The sequence below is a fragment of the Chionomys nivalis genome, chromosome 19 (assembly GCF_950005125.1).
Source record: "Chionomys nivalis chromosome 19, mChiNiv1.1, whole genome shotgun sequence".
Classification (NCBI taxonomy): domain Eukaryota; kingdom Metazoa; phylum Chordata; class Mammalia; order Rodentia; family Cricetidae; genus Chionomys; species Chionomys nivalis.
The window spans coordinates 3874272-3897560 of NC_080104.1; the positions used below are offsets into that span (position 1 = coordinate 3874272).

Below are 23289 nucleotides of genomic sequence, written 5' to 3' on the forward strand. Positions count from 1 at the left end.
CTTGTATATTGATACAAATTCAAATTATATTTGTTATATTTAATATGCTCCAATTTCTGTTTACAATATTTGTGCATATATGTAAAGTTATTATGTCATATTGTATGCATGCATGTTTCTATCTCTGCTTAAGATATTTGTATATTGATGCAATCTTAGGATATTTATCATATTGCATTTTTATCTCTGATCAAGATATTTATATATATTATTTATAGTTTGAGGTCGTTGTCCTCATTTGTTGCACATTTATTTAAAGATTATTTAATTGTAGTTTTTAAGCTATATAAGTGTTAAGAATTACAGGTCAATAGTCATCCATGTTTATCATACTTAAAGTTAGACTAGTCAGGTTCTCTTGATGCACAGAAGTTGTATTCTGCCTGGATAGTCAATCTTCAAACATTTCAAAGAACTATAGAGAATGGCATTTTAATAACTCAGGATTCTGTTGCTGTGAGACACAATTTCTCCTGGCAACACTGATTACTCTCAAGAGAATGCTGGGCACCAAAGACACTCTACTTGGAGCTTATTTTCTTCTTGGCAAAACTGGCCTTTGGGCAAAGAACTGCCCTTGCCTTGACTACTGACAAAATGCATAGTGTCCAGTCTGGACAAGAAGGATACAAGCAAAAATGACTGCTGAACCTTGCCAAGATAGGGTAAGATAGTCTTTCGAATTTTTCTGCCTCTGAAAAGGGTCTGTTATATACTGTAGGACTCAGCCAAAGTTGGTTGCCCCAATGTTGCAAATGAGACGGTGGGTGATTGCCCAAGTAGCTGGTTGTCTCTGTCATTTCTTGTACCATTTTGAAGTTGCTTGATGTACTTCCTGCTTACTCAGTTAATATTATTTCCCTTCTCAGGTCTTTGATGGGGTTGAAGACTAGATATTCATATTTACTTTCCTCTCATGACTTAGCTAAGCCATTTTTAATATAAGGCTTAGACTTCTCAGGGTAGAATAACTATTGAAATAATCTATGCTGTTTGCTAATTACCTGAGACTGTACATCTAGCATATGTTTCTTGCTTGATATTGTTCATGTTGATTGTTGTTCTAATTTTTTGCATGTTTTTACCTCTTCTTATGTCTGAACAACACTTAATATTTGTTCTTATTGTCAATAGTTTTTTTCTTGCACTTCTGAATATGCAGTTTTATATCCACCAGCCCTAATGGGCTAGATGATTTGTAGCACCATGGAAAATGCATAACAGACCACAGAGCACAACAACACACAGAGGACAGAAACTCCACAGACTATGGCCGGGAGTTATGGTAGAAAAAGAGCTTGGACTAAAGTAGAGGTGGTGATAAACACATTTACAAAAGAAAACAAGTTGGAAGTCGGCCTTTTCATGAGGTTCACTTAGTCCAGAGTAACAAAGTGACAGTAATTTTTAAATTATTGACTAAAATCTTAGTACATCCCATGCACACATAGCACCAGTTTAAAAAGAATTATTAAAGACCTCCAGCACCATGTCGCTCACCCTGAAAGTTCATTTCTTATCACAAATCAGAAGAGTGATAAACACTGATGGGGAAATTCAGTAAAATACACGATTGGCAAACTGTAAAAGGTCTACTGTGTTCTCAGGAACCTATCAGCTCAGCAGTTTCTGCCTTGAGAGGACCAACACCCAGGAGTGAGAGGCCAAAGGCAGGGTTCAGGCCCCATGGCCAGGCTACACTCTGTTTCTAGTACTAAGCAACTGCCATACACACCATTTGGAGAGTGTGACTACAACCCCAGCTCCCAAAACTAACCAGGCTCCACTGGGGGTGGGTTAGCTTCTCACATAGAAATCAGCACATCTGCCTTTTCCTACTCTGATTCTTACTAGCATGCCCTTCTGAGGCTTTAAAAGGGATAAGGGCATATATAGGTATGTACAGTCAAGAATCAGCTATAAATATTCAGACTGTTGCGTTTTAAAATTACACCAAACTGACTTCCCAAAGAAAACCCGTTTCTTCATAAATGAAATATAGTATATAAAAAGCTAGAATGATGGGTAATTCAAATACAAAACTCAGGTACAAAAAAGCTCATTTTTTCCTTCCAAACTACATAGGCTCATACAGTTGACTCTACTGTACAGACAGCTGCTCCATACAGAATTACACCCTAGCGTAAGGAACTATTCTAAGTCTTCAGGAGACCGAGGCTCGAGGTCCTGCCGACTGCATTAAAACTGCAGCACCGGGCAGAGCTGAGAAGCGCTGCCATCAAGCATGGCTTCCTTCCTGCTCGTGTGTCCCACAGTTACTGAACGATGGGGTCTGGTCTGTGCACTGCTGTGCCACCCACTGCCCATTTGCAGGGTCGCCAGGAGCTGCTTCTCCTCTCAGCTCCGCACTGTTGGCTGTTAGCCCATTGGAAGGAAGGCTGTAGGGTTCCCTATCACACAGGTTTCCGCTGTATGCACTGCCGTACGCTGCTTCGTAGCCCGGGTCATACTTCTCTTCCTTAACAGCCATCTTCTTTGCATCCTCTTGAGCGAGCTGCAGGTCAAACGTGTACTGTACCTCCTGAACGTCCGTGTTCCGTTCAATGCCCTTCAGCTCGTCTCTTAAGTCCTTCAGCTTAATGTAGTAATGCACCTTGTTCTGGGCGCGAGGAAACTGGGCACACCTGGCACTGGAAGACGGCATGATGTAGCAGAGGGTTTCTGTGTCTGGGATCTTGTGGGGTTGAAGTCCAAATTCCAAGTTCTTAACCTTTACTCCAAAAACTCGCTTACTGAAAATTTTATAAATACATTTTCCATTAAACACCGCTATTCGTGGCTGGTATTTCTGCAGTTTCTGCACTAGGATTCGTCCGCCTTCCCGGAATTCCTTACTGGACAGATCCTTGCTGCCTGGCGTCGTCCTCTCCACCATGTTGGTGAAGCCGATGCCGTACTTCCCGGGTAAGGTGTGGTCATCCATGTGGTTCAGCTGAACCTCACTCAGTCCTGATATGAACAGACACTTCCAGAAATGGTTTCCAGGTCCAGGGTAGTGGTGCCCTTTGTAAGCAGCCATCAGTCCTGGGTTGATGCCAATGATCACAATGTCCAGATTGAAGGTGAAGATGACGGGCAGTGTCTTGGTGAGCAGCTCAGCTTCGGAAACCCCGCTGAAGCGGTCCACTTTCCTCTTCACTTTAAACGCGTCCGTAATCTTCTCTTGCTTCTCTTTTGACTTTGTGGACTTGCCAGATCTTTTTGACCCAGCAGGTTGTTTGGGTTCCACGGGGTCCTGGGGTTCTGATGCTCTGGTTTTTCTTTTCCTTCTCTTTGGAGACTCTGGTACAGGTTCAGGTTCCTGGACAGGAGCTTCTGCTGGCATCTGTTGGTCAATCGTCACTGCCATGTTGGGAACTTCGGCCATCCTTTGTTGAAATGGAAAGGAATGAAAACCCTGACCCTGCTCCAGAGAACAGCACGCAATCGGGGGCGGCCGGCCGACGGTCGGGGCGCTAGCTCACCCTGTCAATAGTTTCTTTTAAATTATAAATGCTTGGCTGATAGCTTAGACTTGTTACTAACTGACCCTTTTTCCCTTTTTTATTGAGCTCTACATTTTTCTCTGCTCCTCTCCCCGTCTCTCCCCTTCCCTTTCAACCCTCCCCCTAGTTCCCCAAGTTCCCAATTTACTCAGGAGATCTTGTCTTTTTCTACTTTCTACTTCCCATGTAGATTAGATCTATGTAAGTCTCTCTTAGTGTTCTCAAAGCTGTCTAAGTTCTCTGGGATTGTGATTTCTAGGCTGATTTTCTTTGCTTTATGTTTAAAAACCACATATAAGTGAGTACATGTGATAATTGTCTGTGTGTGGGTTATCTCACTCAAAATAATGTTTTCTAGCTCCATCCATTTTCCTGCAAAATTCAAGATTTTTTTTTCTGCTGTGTAGTACTCCATTGTGTAAATTCCCTTATCAATTCTTCGGTCGAGGAGCATTAGGTTGTTTCCAGGTTCTAGCTATGACCCACAAAGCTGCTATGAACATAGTTGAGCACATGTCCTTGTGGCACAATTGAACATCCTTTGGATATATATTCCAAAGTGGTATTACTGGGTCTTGAGAAAGGTTGTTTCCTAATATTCTGAGAAATTGCCACACTGACATCCAAAGGGATTGTACCAGCTTGCATTCCCACCAGCAAACAATGCAAAAGTGTTCCCTTTACCCCACAACCTCTCCAGCATAAGTTGTCATCAGTGCTTTTGATCTTGGCCATTCTTACAAGTATAAGATGGAATCTCAGAGTTGTTTTGATTTGCATTTCTCTGATGACTAAGGATGTTGAACATTTCCTTAAGTGTCTTTCAGCCATTTTAGAGTCCTCTTTTGAGAGTTCTCTGTTTAGGTCTGTATTCCATTTTTTTTATTGGATTATGTTTTCTTTTGGTGACCAATTTCTTGAATTTTTTATATATTTTGGAGATCAGACCTCTGTCTGATGTGGGGTTGTTAAAGATCTTTTCCAGCCACTCTGTAGGCTACCGTTTTTTTTTGTTGACCATGTCCTTTGCTTTACAGAGCTTTTCAGTTTTAGGGGGTTCCATTCATTAATTGTTTCCCTCAGTGTCTGTGCTGCTGGCGTCATATTTAGGAAGTGGTTCTCTGTGCCAATGCATTTAAGTGTACTTCCCACTTTCTCTTCTATAAGTTTCAGTGTGGCTGGATTTATGTTGAAGTCTTTGATCTGTTTGGACTTGAGTTTTGTGCATGGTGATAGATATGGGTCTATTTTCATTCTTCTACATGTTGATGTTCAGTTATGCCAGCAACACTTGTTAAATATGCTTTTTACCCATTTGATATTTTTTGCTTCTTTGTCAAAAATTACGTGTTCAAAGATATGTGGATTGATATCCGAGTCTTCTCCATTGGTCCTCCTGTTTGTTCTTATGCCAAAACCAGGCTGTTTTCAGCACTGTAGCTCTGTAGTAGAGTTTGAAGTCAGGGATTGCCATGCCTCCAGACGTTCTTTTATCGTACAGGAATGTTTTGGCTATCCTGTTTTTTTTTTGCTTTTCCATATGAAGTTGAGTACTGTTCTTTTGAGGTCTTTGAAGAATTTTGCTGGGATTTTGATGGGCAATGCATTGAATCTGTAGACTGCTTTTGGTAAGATTGCCATTTTTACTATGTTAATTCTACCTATCCAAAAGCATGGGAGATCTTTCCACTTTCTGGTGTCTTCTTCAATTTCTTTCCTCAAAGATTTAAAGTTCTTGTCATACAAGTCTTCCACTTGTTTGCTTCGAGTTACTCTGAGATATTTTATGCTATTTGTGGAACTGTGAAGGGTGTTGATTCTCTGATTTCTTCCCCAGCCCTTTTATCATCTGTGTATAGGAGGGCTACTGATTTTTTTTTTGAGTTAATCTTGTATCCTGCTACATTACTGAAAGTGTTTATGAGTTGTAGAAGTTCCTTGGTAGAATTTTTGGGATTGCTTATGTAAACTATCAAATAATCAGCAAACAGTGAGAATTTGACTTGTTCCTTTCTGATTTGTATCCCCTTGATCTCCTTTTGGTGTCTTATTGCTCTAGCTAGGACCTCAAGAACTATATTGAATAGATATGGAGAGAATGGGCAACCTTGTCTTGTTCCTGATTTCAGTGGAATTGCTGGGAGTTTATCTCCATTTAGTTTGATGTTGGCTGTTGGCTTGCTGTATATTGCCCTTATCATGTATATTACCTTTATCATGAAGGGATGTTGTATTTTGTCAAAAGCTTTTTCGGCATCTAATGAGATGATCATGGGGTTTTTATTTTTTAGTTTATTTATATGGTAGATTACTTTGACAGATTTTCATATATTGAACCACCCCTGCAACTCTGGGATGAAGCGCATTTGATCATGGTGAATGATGGTTCTGATGTGTTCTTGGATTCGATTTGTCAGTAGTTTATTTAGTATTTTTGCATCAGTGTTCATGAGTGAGACTAGTCTGTAATTCTTTCTTAGTAATGTCTTTCTGTGGTTTGGGTAGCAGGTAATTGTAGCCTCATAAAAAGAGTTTGGCAATGTTCCTTCTGTTTCTATTGTGTGGAATAACTTGAGGAGTATTAGTTCTTCTTTGAAAGTCTTGTAGAATTCTGAGCTGAAACCATCTGGTCCTGGGCTTTTTCTTGTTGGGATATTTTTGATGACTGTTTCTATTTCTTCCACAGTTATAGGTCTGTTTAATTTGCTTATCTGGTCTTGATTTAATTTTGGTAAGTGATATCTATGCATAAAGTTGTCCATTTCCTTTAAGTTTTCCAGTTTTGTTGAGTACAGGTTTTTGACATATGACCTGATGTTTCTATTTCCTCCATATCTGTTGTTATGTTCCCCTTTTTTTTCTAATTATGTTAATTTGCATATTCTCTGCCTTTTCATTAGTTTGTGTATTTTATTTAGGGCTGGAGTTATGGCTAGGTTTGGTGAAATCTAGATTTGTCATGGAATATCTTGTTTTGTCCTTCTGTGGTGACTGATAGTTTTCCTGGGTATAGTAGTTTGGGCTGGCATCTGTGGTCTCTTAATGTCTGAATAACACTTGACCATGACCTTCTTGCTTTCCTTGTCTCCAATGAGAAGTCAGGTGTAATTCTGATAGGTCTACTTTTATACGTTACTTGGTCTTTTTCCCTTGCGGCTCTTAGTATTCTTTCTTTATTCTGTGTGTTTAGTGTTTTGATTATTATGTGGCTAGAGGACTTTTTTTTTTTTTTGGATCCAGTGTATTTGGTGTTCTGTAAGCTTCTTGTATCTTCATAGGCATATCTTCTTTAGGTTGGGAAAGTTTTCTTCTATGATTTTGTTAAATATATTTTCTGTGCTTTTGAGTTGAACTACTTCTCCTTCTTCTATACCTATTATTCTTATATTTGGCCTTTTCATGGTGTCCCATATTTCCTGGATATTTTGGGTTAAGCTCTTGTTAGATTTAATGTTTCCTTTAATTGATGAGTCTATTTCCTCTATCGTATCTTCAGTGCTTGAGATTCTCTCTTCCATCTCTTGTATTCTGCTGTTCATGCTTGCACTTGTGGTTTCTGATTATTTTATCATGATTTCTGTTTCTATAATTTCCTCAGTTTGTGTTTTCTTTATTGCCTCTATTTCAGTTTTCAAGTCCTGAATAGTTTCTTTCATATGTTTGATTTTTTTCCTTGGGTTTCTTTAAGTGATTTGCTGATGTCTTCCAATTTTTTGTTTGTATTTTCCTCCATTTCTTTTTTTTTAATATTTTTTATTGAAAGAAAAAAAACTTCCGCCTCCTCCCAGCCTCCCATTTCCCTCCCCCTCCTCCCATTCCTCTCCCCTCCCCCCACTCCTTTTCCCCTCCCTCTCCAGTCCGAAGAGCAGTCAGGGTTCCCTGCACTGTGGAAAGTCCAAGGTCCTCCCCCTCCATCCAGGTCTAGGAAGGTGAGCATCCAAACTGGCTAGGCTCCCACAAAGCCAGAACATGAAGTAGGATCAAAACCCAGTGCCATTGTCCTTGGCTTCTCCTCAGCCCTCATTGTCTGCCGTGTTCAGAGAGTCCAGTTTTATCCCATGCTTTTTCAGTTCCAGTCCAGCTGGCCTTGGTAAGCTCCCAATAGATCAGCCCCTCTGTCTCATTTTCCTCCATTTCTTTAAGGGAATTTCTCATTTCCTCTTTTAGAGTTTCAAACATCCTCTTGAAGTTATTTTTTTGGTCATTTTCTTCTGCTTCATTCATATTTGGTTGTTCAGATCTTGCTGTTGTAGGGTCTTTAGGTTTACTGGTGTGTGTTTGCTCTTTGTGGTGTTGCTTGTGTTCCTACCTTTTCTACTCATCTTTTTCTCTAATAGATGTAGTTGGTGTTTGTCTGAGATTCTGCTGAATAATTTTCTAGGTGCCAGTGAATCCAAAGCTCAGATGGTTGTTCCCTGTGGTACAGTCAGTGTCACAGTTCCAGTTACCCCGTTGGTTACTCCGTGTTCATGGAGATAGCTCAGTGCTCCTGGGCTTTACTCTGCACCCTTGGATTTTGTTGTCTCAGGCCTACTTTATCCTAGGTTGCTGGCTTTGCCGTTTTTCTGTAAATGCTGGTCTGAGACCCCCTCCTGCATTAGTCCCTGGATTGGAATTGGATATGGAAAGGTTTCTGGCTCTGGTCTACTGCCTCGGAGTTCCCAGCCTCAGCTGTGCCTGGAACCCTTGAGGACCTGCTTACTCCCTCAGAGGTCCCAGACTCATGCTTGGACCCTCAGAGGCTCCAGGTTCCTGTCTATTCCCTTTGATGTCCCAGATCAATGTCCAGACCCACAGAGGTCCTGGCTCAGGTCTACTCCCTCTGAGGACCCAGACTCATGCCTGGCCCCACTGAGATCTCTGGTTCCTGCCTATTCCCTTGGAGGTCCCAGGTTCACTCATGCCCAGACTGGCAGAGGTCCTGGCTCAGTCCTAGTTCCTGGAGGTCCTAGACTCACGCACAGACCCTCCAGGGTCCTGGCTTAGGTCTATTCCCTTGAAGGTCCCAGATTCACGTCCAGACCTTCAGTCGTCTCTGGCTCTGGCACACTCACTCAGCGGTTACTCCCCTGTACCTGTTCTGGTGGAGATCGCTGACTCTGGATCTATTGCTGGCTCAGTCCTGACCCGCTGTGTCCCTGGACTGGGTTGGCTCCCGGGACTGGATTTGTCCTGGTTTCTGCTCCTGGTGGAGCTTGTTCACTCTCTGTCCTGTGTAGCTGGTTCAGTCCCGCTCCGGTTCCAGTGGAGATCACTGACTCTGAGTCAGGTCGCTGGCTCGGTCCTTTTCTGCCAGTGTCTCAGGACTGGGTTGGCTTCTGGGACTGGATTTGCTCCTGGTGGAGCTTGTCAATAGTTTTGTATTAGGTTTAGAACCCTCTTATTTAGACAGAAGGAGAAGGTGTTATGGGAACTCCTTCAGCCAATATTCTTTTACATATCTGCCCATTTTGGGCATGGTCTGAGGTACTATAAGCACAGAAAAAAATTGTGCACAGTACAATTTAAGAAAAAAATGACAAAAGGCAAGAAGGGTGGGAACGTGGAAGAGAGGGAGAGAGAAGAGAAGGAGGGAAGGAGAGAGATCTTGCTATGATACCATTTTTTTACTTTTACATGCAGTACTTCAAGAGTCATTCTCTGTGTGTCTCTCTCCAGGTACCATGTCAAGGGGTAAAACTTACAAAGTCCAGATTCTCTGCTTGAACGGTGGATGAAGATGGGATCCAAAGCAAATTGAACAGCAAAAGGGGTTCAAATAGGATTAGTGTACATTTTTTAAATAGAAAAAGTACTCTCTAATACTCGTCTGGGTGTAATGGTAGACCCTTGTCATCCTAGCACTTAGGACGTCGTTGATGCAGGAGGGCCAGTAATTCAAGGCCATCTTCACCTACATAGCAAGGGAGAGGTTAGCCTGGGCTGTACATGAGACCCTTTATATATTTTGGAGATCAGACCTTTGTCTGTTGCGGGGTTGTTGAAGATCTTCTCCCAGTCAGTGGGTTGCCTTTTTGTCTTAGTGACAGTGTCCTTTGCTTTACAGAAGCTTCTCAGTTTCAGGAGGTCCCATTTATTCAATGATGCCCTTAATGTCTGTGCTGCTGGGGTTATACATAGGAAGCGATCTCCTGTGCCCATATGTTGTAGGGTACTTTCCACTTTCTCTCCTATCAGGTTCAGTGTGTTCAGGTTGATATCGAGGTCTTTGATCCATTTGGACTTGAGTTTTGTGCATGGTGATAGATATGGATCTATTTTCATTCTTCTACAGGTTGACATCCAGTTGTGCCAGCACCATTTATTGAAGATGCTTTCTTTCTTCCATTGTATACTTTTAGCTCCTTTATTGAAAATGAGGTGTTCATATGTTTGTGGCTTCAAATCCGGGTCTTCTATACGATTTCATTGGTCGACTTCTCTGTTTTTATGCCAATACCACGCTGTTTTCATTACTGTAGCTCTGTAATAGTGTTTGAAGTCAGGGATGGTAATGCCTCCAGAAGTTCCTTTATTGTACAATATTGTTTTGGCTATCTCCTGGGTTTTTTGTTTTTCCATATAAAGTTGATTATTGTCTTCTCCAGATCTGTGAAGAATTTTGATGGGATTTTGATGGGGATTACATTGAATCTATAAATTGCCTTTGGTAGAATTGCCATTTTTACTATGTTGATCCTCCCAGTCCAAGAGCAAGGGAGATCCTTCCATTTTCTGGTATCCTCTTCAATTTCTTTCTTCAAAGACTTAAAGTTCTTGTCAAATAGATCTTTCACTTCCTTGGTTAGAGTTACCTCAAGATATTTTATGCTGTTTGTGGCTATTGTGAAAGGTGATGCTTCTCTGATTTCCCTCTCTGCTTAGGTATCCTTTGGTATAGGAGGGCAACTGATTTTTTGGAGTTGATCTTGTATCCTGCCACATTACTAAAGGTGTTTATCAGCTGTAGGAGTCTTTGGTGGAGATTTTGGGGTCGCTTATGTACACTATCATATCATCTGCAAATAAGGAAAGTTTAACTTCTTCCTTTCCAATTCGAATCCCCTTGATCCCCTTATGTTGTCTTATTGCTATTGCTAGAACTTCAAGCACTATATTGAATAGGTATGGAGAGAGTGGACAGCCTTGTTGTGTTCCTGATTTTAGTGGGATGGCTTTGAGTTTCGCTCCGTTTAATTTGATGTTAGCTGTTGGCTTGCTGTAAATAGCTTTTATTATATTTAGGTATGACCCTTGTATCCCTAATCTCTCCAAGACCTTTATCATAAAGGGATGTTGAATTTTGTCAAATGCTTTTTCAGCATCTAATGAAATGATCATGCGGTTTTTTTCTTTCATTTTATTTATATGATGGATTACATTGATAGATTTTCATATGTTGAACCAGCCCTGTATCTCTGGGATGATGCCTACTTGATCATAATAGATAATTTTTCTGATGTGTTCTTGGATTCGGTTTGCCAGTATTTTATTGAGGATTTTTGCATTGATGTTCATGATTGAGATTGGCCTGTAATTCTCTTTTTTGGTTGAGTCTTTGTGTCGTTTTGGTATTAGAGAAACTGTAGCTTCATAAAAGGAATTTGGCAATGACTCTTCTGTTTTTATATTGTGAAATACATTAAGGAGTATAGGTATTAGGTCTTCTTGGAAGTTCTGGTAGAATTCCGCATTGAAACCATCTGGTCCTGGGCTTTTTTTGGTAGGGAGGTTTTTGGTAACAGTTTCTAATTTTTCGCGACTAACAGGTCTATTTAGATTGTTCACCTGGTCCTGGTTTAACTTTGGTATATGGTATTTATCTAAAAAAGTGTCCATTTCTTTTACATTTTTCAGTTTTGTGGCATACAGGCTTTTGTAGTAAGATCCAATGATTCTCTGAATTTCTTCTGTGTCTGTGGTTATGTCCCCCTTTTCATTTCTGATCTTATTAATTTGCAAATTCTCTCTCTGCCGTTTGATTAGTTTGGATAGGGGTTTATCAATCTTGTTGATTTTCTCCAGGAACCAGCTTTTTGATTCATTGATTCTTTCAATTGTTTTCTGTGTTTCTATTTTGTTGATTTCAGCCCTCAGTTTGATTATTTCCAGTCTTCTACCCCTTCTAGGTGAGTCTGCTTCTTTTTTTTCTAGAGCTTTCAGGTGGGCTGTTAAGTCTCCAACGTGTGATTTCTCCGTTTTCTTTAAGTGGGCACTTAGTGCTATGAACTTTCCTCTTAGGACTGCTTTCATAGTGTCCCATAAGTTTGAGTATGCTGTTTCTTTATTTTCATTGAATTCAAGGAAGACTTTAATTTCTTTCTTTATTTCTTCCTTGATCCAGGTGTGGTTCAGTAGTTGACTGTTCAGTTTCCATGAGTTTGTAGGCTTTCTGGGGATAGCATTGTTGTTTAATTCTAACTTTAATCCATGGTGAACTGATAAGACACAGGTGGTTACTAGCATCTTTTTGTAACTGTGGAAGTTTGCTTTGTTACCGAGTATGTGGTCAATTTTCGAGAAGGTTCTATGAGCTGCAGAGAAGAAGGTATATTCTTTCCTATTTGGGTGGAATGTTCTATAGATGTCTGTTTAGTCCATTTGATTCATTACTTCCATTAATTCTCTTATTTCTCTATTAGGTTTCTGTCTGATTGACCTGTCCATTGGTGAGAGAGGAGTGTTGAAGTCTCCTACTATTAGTGTGTGCGGTTTGGTGACTGCCTTGAGTTTTAGCAATGTTTCTTTTACGTACGTGGGTGCTTTTATATTAGGGGCATAGATATTCAGGATTGAGACTTCATCCTGATGAATTGTTCCTGTTATGAGTAGAAAATGTCCCTCTCCATCTCTTCTGATTGATTTAAGTTTTAAGTCAGTGTTGTTAGAAATTAGTATGGCCACACCTGCTTGTTTCTTAGGTCCATTTGCTTGATAAGCCTTTTCCCAGCCCTTTACTCTGAGTAGGTGCCTGTCTTTGTGGTTGAGGTGTGTTTCTTCAAAACAGCAGAATGTTGGATCCTGTTTTCGTATCCAATCTCTTAGCCTGTGCCTTTTTATCGGTGAGTTGAGTCCATTGACATTAAGTAATATTAATGACCAGTGGTTGTTAACTCCGGTCACTTTTTTGGTAGTAGAGTCTGTGTGTTTCCCTTCTTCGGGTTGTGTTGGTGAAGGGTCTCTAGATGTCTGAGTTTTGTGGGCATTGTTGGACTCCTTGGTTTGTGATTTTCCTTCTCTTAATGTCTGTAAGGCTGGATTTGTGGCTACATATTGTTTAAATTTGTTTTTATTCTGGAAAGTTTGTTTTCTCCATTTATAGTGAACGAAAGCTTGGCTGGGTATATTAGTCTGGGCTTGCATCCATGGTCTCTTAGTTTCTGCAGTACCTCTATCCAGGACCTTCTGGCTTTCATGGTTTCCATGGAGAAGTCAGGTGTAAGTCCGATAGGTTTACCTTTATAAGTAACTTGGCCTTTTTCCTTTGCAGCTCTTAATATTCTTTCTTTAATCTGTATGTTTTGTGTTTTGATTATTGTATGGTGAGGGGATTTTTTTTTGATCCAGTCTATTCGGTGTTCTGTAAGCTTCTAAACCTTCAAAGGTATATCTTTTTTTAGATTGGGAAAGTTTTCTTCTATAATTTTATTAAATATATTTTCTGGACTGTTGAGTTGCACTTCTTCTCCTTCTACTCCTATTATTCTTAGGTTTGGTCTTTTTATTGTGTCCCAGATTTCCTGAATGTTTTGTGATGAGAGTTTGTTGGATTTGCTGTTTTCTTTGATCAGTGCGTTTATTTTCTCTATGGTATCTTCAGAATCTGAGACTCTTTCTTCTATCTCTTTTATTCGGTTGGTTATGCTTGTTTCTCTAGTCTCTATTCATTTACCTAGATTTTCCATGTCCAGCCAGCCCTCTGTTTGTGTTTTCTTCCTTCCCTCCATATCAGTTTTCAAGTCTTGAACTGTTTCCATTATCTGTTTGATTGTTTTTCCTTGGTTTCCTAGGGTATTATTTACTGATTTACTCAATTCTTCAAACTTTCTGTTATATTTCTCATCCATTTCTATAAGGGCATTTTTTACATGCTGTTTAATGGCCTCTATCATTTTCATAAAGTCAATTTTTTCTACTTCTTCTTGATTAAGGTGTTCGTGTCTTCCTGTTGTAAGGTCACTGGGTTCTGGTGGTTTCATGTTGTTTTTCAGATTGTTGGGTGAATTCTTGCATTGGTGCCTGCCCATCTCTTCCTCCAAATGCTCCCCTATGGATCTTCTTTTACAGGATCAGGTCTCCTTGCTCACTGATGTACCTTCCCAGTGATGTCACTCCCCAGTGATGGCTCTCCTGGTGCCGAGATCAGATCTCTGTGCTGGTTGGGTAGCTCGTAAACAAATGCCTACCTTGCTTGCTGCAGGTAGGCTCTTAAGACAAAGGAACTACCGTCCTCCCAGTTGCCCTCACAATTCGGTCCCAGCGCCCGAACAGGCTGAGCTGGGTGATGTTATGTCCCGAAGAGGGGATGGAGGCAGAAGGGTGGGGGTTCTTGATGCAAGCTGGGTGGGATCAGAAGTTGTATTAATTAAATCACTACCTGGCCATTAAATCTAGCCTCTTCTTGGCTAACTCTTGCATGATTGAGGAAGGTCATCGTTTAATAAAGAAACTGCCTTGACCCATTTGATAGGCCAGCCCTTAGGTGGGTGGAGTAGACAGAACAGAATGCTGGGAGAAAGAAGGCAGTGAAGTCAGTTGCCATGATTTTCCCACTCCAGACAGACACAGGTTAAGAGCTTTCCTGGTAAGCCACCTTGTGGTGTTACACAGATTATTAGAAATGGGTTAGATCAATATGTTAGAGCTAGCCAATCAGAGGCTGGAACTAATGGGCCAGGCAGTGTTTAAAAAAATACAGTTTCCGTGTAATTATTTCGGGTAAAGCTAACCATGCTGGCGGCTGGGCGCTGGGAACGCAGCCTGCAGCTCCCACTACACTCGCATCTTGCTTTAACCCATATCTAGTAATCTGTGTAGCACCACGAGGTCGTGGCTTATCGGGAAAGATCCTAACCTATGTCCGTCTCGGGCCTGAGCTTCATGGCGTCTGCCCGACTCTGCTCTTCTTTCCAGCATCCAGTTCTGTCTTTCCCATGTACCTAAGTTTCTCCCTTATCAAAAGGCCAAAGCAGTCTCTTTATTCAACCAATAAAAGCAACGCATCCTACACCAAGACCCTGTCTCAAACAAGAAAAATTTTTTTAATAAAGTGTTTTGAGTAATCTGGGTATTTTGAGTAATCCATTAGCTACCATTCTTGTTACAGTGCCAGGCAGAATAAGTGACAGAACCAACTTAAGGAGAGGTTTATTTGGTCTCAAGTTTTGAGAGGACATAGCTCCTTATGTTAAGAAAGGCATGGTGGAGTTCATGGCAGCTGAGGCATGTAGCTGGCATGCCCCACATGTTCATGAATGAGAAAGTAGAGGGTAGAGTGGGGCTGGGCTTTAGCGCCCAGCAACTCACTTTCCTGGCAGCCTACCCAAACTGTGCTCCTAGCAGGGTGACGACTCAAACACATGAACCTGTGACAGTACTTTTAATTAAAACTGAGAGGGAGAATATGCTTGTAGTCCTAGCATTCAAGCGGCTGAGGGAGGACAATCTCAAATGTGAGCTTAGCCTGGGAGATATGTCTATTAATCAAGGTCCTGTCTGGAAAAAAATCAAGGGGAAGAGACACAGCTTTGTGATAGAGGGCATGCCTAGCAGGCATTCAACCCCCAGCATTAAAAGACTAGTAAGTGAAACAAGACAGTATGCAGAATGAGGATTGGTTTGTGGGAAGAGAAATTTCTTCTCAACTCCATGAGTTCCTTGTTATCTCTGGCTATGATGAGAATGGAGATTCATATCAAAACAGACTGAATATTTGTGCTCCAAGTTACAGCTGCCGAAATTTGTACATCAGTGTTGCTAATTTGTAATTCAAAATTGCTTGCATTCTCTTAAGAAGTTGGGAATAAATGTAAGCCTAAATTGTCTAGAATCTCAGGAGTGAGAACTTAACTGGAGTTGAAGTATGGGGGAGGATAACTTGATTGGTTCTGGTAGAGTTCTGATCTTCAGAATTCTCAGGGATCTACCGCAAAAATGATACATAGACTCATTCTCTCCCCTCCCTTTCCTCTCCTCCCCTCTTCTTTCTTTTCCTCCCTCCCTCATTTTCCCCCCTTTCTCTCTTTCCCCTCCCTTCTTCCTATCTCCCTCTCCACTCCTCTCTTTTAGGACAAGGTCTCATGTAGCCTAGGTTGGCCTCAAATGCACTATGTAGTTTAGCCTGGCCTTGAAGTCCTGGTCTTCCTCTACCTTCAAGTGCTGAGAATCTAGGCATGTGCCATTATGTCTAGCTCATCTTGTTTTTTGGTGATAAATATTCACCTATATTGGCTATGAGATCACCAAGGTGTTCTGTGCAACTTATGAAACTATCAGACTATACTTGTCATTTGATGTAGTTTCTATACAAAACAAATAGATATTGATCTTGTTGATTCTTTCTTCAGAGCTGTCTGCTAGTGACGTTGTGAATCCACCAAAAGCCTTTGAAGACGTGTTTAAAGAAGCACAGGAAGGACATGATTTGTACATTGTCTCTCACAATGATTATTTTGCAGGTAAGATTCAGTGTGAATTGAGGCTGAGGGACCCTCAGATTTGTCAAGAAAAGGACATAGCATGTTTATGAAGTTAGACACCTGAGGGATGATGAGGTTGATTATTATTTGTAGCATTATTATTTGTATTATTATTATTTGTATTATTATTTGCACTATTTGTATTATTATTTGTAGCATCACAAATCTTGGTAGTTTGGAACATATAGACTAATGAATCAAGTTCATAAAATATAGAACTCGCTAAGATGGTGTTACATGATTATAATCAAGATGCAGAAAGAGGATTGCAAGTGTGAGGTTAGCATAACATAGTGAAGTTATATGTTAAAAAAGAAGCAAACAAGCAATAAAAGAGGCAGGGATGGTGGCACAGGTCTTTAATCCTAGCACTTTGGAGGCAGAGGCAAGTAAATATCTGTGAGTTTCAGGACAGCCTGGGCTGTATAGTGAGACCGTCTTGAAAATAAGTAAATAAATAGAAAGAAAGAAAGGAAAAAATAAAGAGAAGAAATAGTGACTTACTCCTGTAATCTTAGCATTGAGGAGGCCAAGGTAGGAGGACTGCTGTAAGTTTGAGGACTCTGACCTATAGAGTGAATTCTAGATCATTCTTAGTTACAGTGAAACCTTGCCTCAAGACAGCAAGGACAATAATACAAGAAATGCAGACATAAATGTGTTATTAAAATGAAAAATCAGTTGTAGTGATGGTTCATTAGGTAAGGAGTTTACCTTGCAAGTCTGGTGATCAGAGTTTATTCCCCAGGACCCACATAAAGCTTTTAAGAAAGCAGAGTATGAAAAGTTGTCTGCTGACCTCTACATGTACACTGTGGTACACCCCACACACAGCAGTAACAAAGTGAAACACCAGATGAATGTATGTTCTTATTTTAGTTAGTGGGTTTTAGCTTTAATTATTTCTTATTAGAATCTAAGCCCCACCCAGTTACCATATTTAAGGAAGAAATTTAAATATGGTGTTGCCCAGGATGGTCTTTAACTCCTAGATTTAAGTAATCCTTTCTTCTCAAACTTCCATCTAGCTGGGTCTGTGGGCATACAACACCAACCTTGGCCAAGTGTGCAGCTGTATGGATTGGATAGGTTAGGTTCACATCCTGTCTTAGAGATTGAGAGTTTACATACCTGGTTAACAACCCTTCTTAGTTCATTAGTGGCATGGTAAACTTGTGAGAACTGAGTACATGCAAAAATGCTTGGCCTGGTACCTAGATAATAATAATAATAATAATAATAATAATAATAATAATAATAATAATAAATAGTTGTCCTTGTCTAATGGCATCACAGTACTAGAATAATTTTAAGGACCAATATATATTTGGTAGTGCTGTAAAATACAACTGAATTAAAAATATGTAAATGCTAGTCTTATTAGAATAAAGAAGAAAACTAGACTCTGATTTGGGTCTTGAGAAAGCCCTGTCTGGAGTTTGCCTTCTCTCTCAGTTAATCTCTGCTGTTTCCTGCACTTCTTAATGTGTTCCCAAGGCCTGATAATCTCTACCTGTGGCTCCAGCTGCTACTGTCCTTGCTCACTTGAACATAGCATTCTTCTCATGCTTCTGACTCCTTTCCTTATCTGTCTCCATCTGCTTCCCTGACCTGCCTTTCTTTTTTCCTTTTTTCTTCCTTATGAAAATCAAATTTTGCCTCATTTACTCCCTAGCTGAAGATTGCCTTGATCTTCTGATTCTCCTGTCTCCAGCTCCCAAGTAATGGGCTTGTAGGAAAGTGTCACTATACCTCTTGTTGTGGGAATCTTTAATTTGGAGCTGGCCATGATGATTTATGTGGGAGGATGCCAGGACTTCTAAGCTATCCTTGTCTACATAAGACTCTGTTTCAAAACAATGGCCTACAACAAAACAGCAAAAACAGAAGATAGCCATGGCTAAATGTATGTGTTTGTGTGTGTGTGTTTGTGTGTGTGTAAATTGGTGGATGTTTAAAAACTATTTATACCTGGGATGATAGGAGCTCACAGACTCTGGACCAATACCTAGGGAGCCTGCATGGTATTGACTGAGGCTTATACATATGTGTGACAGTTGTGTGGCTTAGTCTGTTTGTGGCACTCCTAGCACTGGGATTAAGGCTTGTTCGTAATGCTTGAGCTGGCTTTTGGAAACCTGTTCCCTATACTGAGTTGCCTTGCCCAGCATTAATACAAAGGAAGGAGCTTAGTCCTGCCTCAGTTGATATGTCATGTTTTGTTGACACCCATGGGAGGAGTGGATGGGGGTGGGAGAGGAGAGAGGGGAAACTGCCATTAGGATGCAAGCAAAATGAAAAAATTTAATTCATAAAAAGAAAACTATTTAGAATAGGGCTGAATACACTGAATAGGTAAAGTGCTTGCTGTACTCATAAGGAACTGTGTTTAAATCCTTAGAACTCACATAAAGCTGAGCAGAGGAATACATGTCTAGAACTTCAGTCTAGAGGATTCATGGAATATCACAAGCCACCTAGCCTGGCTATTTAGTGGTAGAAAATAGCAAGGAAACCTTGTTTCAGACAAAGTAGAAAGTGAGGACCAACTACAACCTAAGGTTGTCCTGTGACTTCCACATGCCTGCTACATCACAGCACACTCCCATACATGAACACATATATGTACACACATCATGCAGTGCACCATACACATATATACATGCATTACATGTGTCATATGTACACACACACATATATGAATATTATAACTATACTAAGAACAACTGTAATGAACTTGTAATTGTCTTCATTTTGCTGTTTTTTATGGAAAGTACATCAGTCTTTTGAAAGTTACATAATCAGAGTTACTTTTTTTGGTGTTGAGGCTTAAATATTTAAGTTTATATATTAAAAATGAAGAAAAAGTAAATGTATCATATAACTCAAGGTAACCACAGCTGATAAACTGAGCATTTTTATAGCCCTTATCCATTGAGTTCTGTTGAACTATGTAGGTTTGGGTAAATAGGATATGAAGCTTCATGGATTCTGATATATATTTAAAATTATTTATTTAAGGAATTGGAGAGATGGATCAGTGGTTGAAAGTGTACTCTGCTCTTGCAGAGGGCCAGAGTTTGGTTCACAGAACCCATATTGGGCAGTTCTTACCCACTTATAACTCGGGTTCCAATGGGATCCAACACCCCTTTCTGGCCTCCAGGGATAACTGCCTTCATGTGCACTCACTCTGCTATAGACACATAGTTAAAAATAATAAAAATAAGCTGTTCATGGTGGTACACACCTTTAATCCCTGCACTTGTGCAGCAGAAACAGGAGGATCTCTGTGAGTTGAAGGTCAGCCTGATTTACATAGTGATTTCCAGGAGAGCCAGAGATATATAGTAAGACCCTGTTTCCATAAATAAACAGATAAAATGCAAAATAGTACATGTTCAAAATAGGGATATGTCCCAAAATAGGGACAATGTTCAAAGGCAATAAGATCTGTAACATCTTTAAAATACACTTACTTTAAGTAACTACTGAAATGATAAATAATTCTTATATAAATATAAACTGTATAGGAATATATGGTATTCAAAAAGATTTCTCCATTTCAAATAATTTCTTCCCGTTTTCTTTTTCTGTTTTGAGACAATAGTTACTATGTGGTCCAAGCTGGTCCCAAACTCACTGCACAGCTGCCATTGAACTAGGGATGAACTAGGGATGAACTAGGAATGCTCTTGCTGCAGCCTCCCAGTTAAGGAGATTACAGGTGTATTCCACCATGCCTGACATATGTATGTGCTTTAGTGTACTACATATATATATATATACTTATATATGTACATAAATTTATATGCTCGCGCTCAATTTATTTTGTATCATGGAACATTTTGTAATATTTTCGTATTACTATGTACAGCACATATTCCACTATTCTGTACTGAAAATAAATTTCTTCCTACAACATATTGTGATCAACTCCCCTTTCAACTCCTCCACCTGATCATCTCCACCTCTCCACCCATTAAACTCCATGCCTTCTTTCTTTTTTTTTTCTTTTTTTTTTTTTGGTTTTTTGAGACAGGGTTTCTCTGTGGTTTTGGAGCCTGTCCTGGAACTAGCTCTGTAGACCAGGCTGGTCTCGAACTCACAGAGATCCGCCTGCCTCTGCCTCCCAAGTGCTGGGATTAAAGGCGTGCGCCACCACCGCCCGGCATGCCTTCTTTCTTTATATCTTTAGAAAACAGGCAAAAAAAAAAAAAAAAAAAAGAATAAAACGAAAAAGGAAAAATCGAAAGACACACACTCACACATGCATAAAAACAGAAAGTCATAAACCTTAATGTATAAACAAAAGACTCTAAGATTAAAAAATACCCAAGCAGACTAATATGAGACACAAAGTATACAAAAATATCATTGAATTTATTTTGCTTGGCTGTCTTTTGCTGGACCTGCCTTTAAGTGTAATTTATATACCCAGTGAGACTTCATTGGAGAAAGGTAATTGTCAATTGGAGACAGCTTCTTCGTTAGAGATGGGAACGAGTTTCTACTTTCACCTCTCGGCGCTGGGATCCTATTTGGTTTAACCCTGTATAGGCTTTGTGTATGTTGCCACAGCCCCTGTCAGTTCATTAGTCCCGCTGTGTCTGGAAGACACGGTTTCCTTGGTGTACTCCCTCCCCCTGACTCTTACAATCTTTCAGCCTCCTCTTCTGCATAGATTGCTGATCCCTGAGTTTGATGGAGACATCCCATTTAGGCCTGAGTGTCCCCAAGTCTTACTCTGAACATTGTTCGTTTGTGGGTCTCCATATTGGATCCCATCTACTGCAAGATGAGTGAGAGACTGATCTATGAACATAGCATCATGTCAGTAAGAGCCATTTTGTTGTTAAATTTCTTTGGCAGAATCATATTTGATTTTCCCCTAGGCCCATGGCCTATCTTAGTTTCCTGGCCACTTTAGCAGTGTTAGGAGTGGGTTTCACTGAGTGCTCTTAGATCCAATGGGACAGTGGTAGGCTACTCCCACAGCATTTGTGCCACTATTGCACAGTGGATCATGCAGCAGGTCACCACTGTAGAGCTCAGGGTTCGAGCTCAGCTGATGTTTTCTATTGTCCTTTGGTACCATGCAGAGTACCTTCTAAGACCATAAGCACTAAACTAGTCAGCAGGGGTAAAAGGCTCTAGGTAGTCACCATGTTCAGTGATTGTACACGTATTGTCTTCAAAAATAGGGCTTTACCATCAGTTTGTGGAGAGCCAGTAGCCTTAGAAATAGCTTGAGTTGTTTGGTGTTTCCCTGGGGCCCTCTTGACCAACAACTCAATTAGATGTTACCCATCCCTGACACTAGAGATTTCATTTGGGGACAAGAAAAGTCCAGTTGGGGCACTGTCTCTCCATTATTTGGTGACACAATTTACATTTTTTCTTATGTATATTTATTTTAAGAAACTTCTATGGTATTAGGTTTCCATGTGATGCCTCAAATGGTCCTTAGTTTCAGTTTTTCTTCTCTTACCCTCTCTTTCCTCACTGTCTCCATTTAATTCTCCCATTCAGATCACCCCTTGCCCATGCCTAACTCAATATTCTATTTCCCCTTCCTTGATTCTTCCCTCCCCTCAGTCCCTTAGTCTATATCTAACCTCAGTGATTATATGGATAGTAACCAATTATTGAGGACTTAATAAGTAAATACATAGTATGTTTATTTTGGGGGGGGGGTCTGTGTTATTTTACTCAAGATGATTTTTTTTCTAGTTCCAGCCATCTTTTTGAGAATTTCATGATTTCATTTTTAACAGCTGAGTAATATTCCATTGTGCAAATGCATCATATTTTCTTTATTCATTCATCCAATGATGGACATCTAGGCTGTTTAAAATTTCTGGCTATTATGAATAGAGCAGCAGTGAAAATGGATGAATGAGTGTCTTTGTAGTAGGATATCGAGTCCTTTGTATATATGCCCTGCAGTTGTATAGCTGGATCACCACACTGATTTCCATAGTTGCTGTACAAGTTTACACTCCCATCAGCAATGGATGAGTGCTCCCCTTTTCCCATATCCTTACCCATACTGTATAAATGAATACCCAGCACGAGCTGTCATTTGCTTTAATTTTTCATTGCCATTCTGACTGGAGTAAGATGGAATATCAAAGCAGTTTTGATTTGCATTTCCTTGATGGCTGAGGATGTTGAACATTTCTTTGTCAACTAGTTGTGTTTTTTTATCTTTCATAACCTCCATGCTTACTTCTGCAGTTCATTTTTTAATTGGGTTATTTGTTTCCTTGGTGTCCTGTTTTTTAGTTTATCATCTATTTTAGGTATTGACTTAAGTCTGTTGTAATTAGTAAAGATATTTTTCCATTGTGTAGACTGCCACTTTGTCTGAATGATAGTATCCTTGCCGTACAGAAGATTTTTGATTTCATGAGGTCCTATATATTAATTGTTGTTCTTAGTGCCTGTGTGATCAGTGTTATGTTCAGAAAGTCTTTTCCTGTTCAGAAAATCTTTTCCTGCGCCAAGAACTTTAAGCCTATTTCTCACTTTGTCTTCTATAAGACCAGGATATCTGGCCTTCTGTTCAGACCCTCAATCCATTTGAGTTCAGTTGTATAAAGGGTGAGAGATATAAATCTATTTGCATTTTTTAAAAAAATTATTTATTTATTATGTATACAGTATTCTCAGTATTCTGTCTGCATGTATGCCTACAGGCCAGAAGAGGGCACCAGATCTCATTACAGATGGTTTGTGAGCCACCATGTGGTTGCTGGGAATTGAACTCAGGACCTTTGGAAGAGCAAGCAGTGCTCCTGACCACAGAGCCATCTCTCCAGCCCTCTGTTTGCATTTTTTGATGTGCAGCAATCCAATTTGACCAATATCATTTGCTGAAGATGCTGTCTTTCTTTTTTCCCATGTATATTTCTAGTCTCTTTATCAAATATCAGGCGTCCAGAAATATGTGGACTTCAATTTTATTGACCAAAGTGTCTGTTTTTATGCCAATGCCATGCTGATTTTCATTACTATAGCTTTATAGTACAACTTGAAATACCCCCCGGCTATTCTTTTTATTATTTAGGGTTGTTTTAGCAATCTTTTTTTCTTTTCTTCTT

General features: G+C 40.0%; 2 protein-coding genes across 2 annotated transcripts in view; one reads left to right on the forward strand and one right to left on the reverse strand.

Moving 5' to 3' along the window:
* The window catches only part of Efhb (EF-hand domain family member B), an 87560-nt gene that overhangs the window by 21595 nt on the left and 42676 nt on the right, over positions 1–23289 (forward strand). The window contains exon 6 of the mRNA XM_057751359.1: positions 16052–16162. Coding sequence (XP_057607342.1) covers positions 16052–16162 — 111 coding nt within the window. The remainder of the gene's footprint in view (positions 1–16051; positions 16163–23289) is intronic.
* LOC130890512 (G/T mismatch-specific thymine DNA glycosylase-like) lies at positions 2240–4894 on the reverse strand. The gene is made up of 2 exons (XM_057794481.1): positions 4854–4894; positions 2240–3476 (listed from the first exon to the last, which is right to left on the reverse strand). The coding sequence occupies exons 1-2, from the start codon at positions 4892–4894 to the stop codon at positions 2240–2242; spliced, it is 1278 nt and encodes a 425-aa protein (XP_057650464.1).

What these genes read in the sequence shown, in the direction of transcription:
- LOC130890512 (XM_057794481.1), bottom strand. Translation starts at nt 4,894, where the DNA reads ATGGAGAAGACTCGGATATCAATCCACATATCTTTGAACAC. An exon ending in ATCCACATATCTTTGAACAC is followed by an intron (nt 3,477 to 4,853) that starts GTAATTTTTGAC and finishes AGGGTGAGCTAG; the next exon opens with CGCCCCGACCGTCGGCCGGC.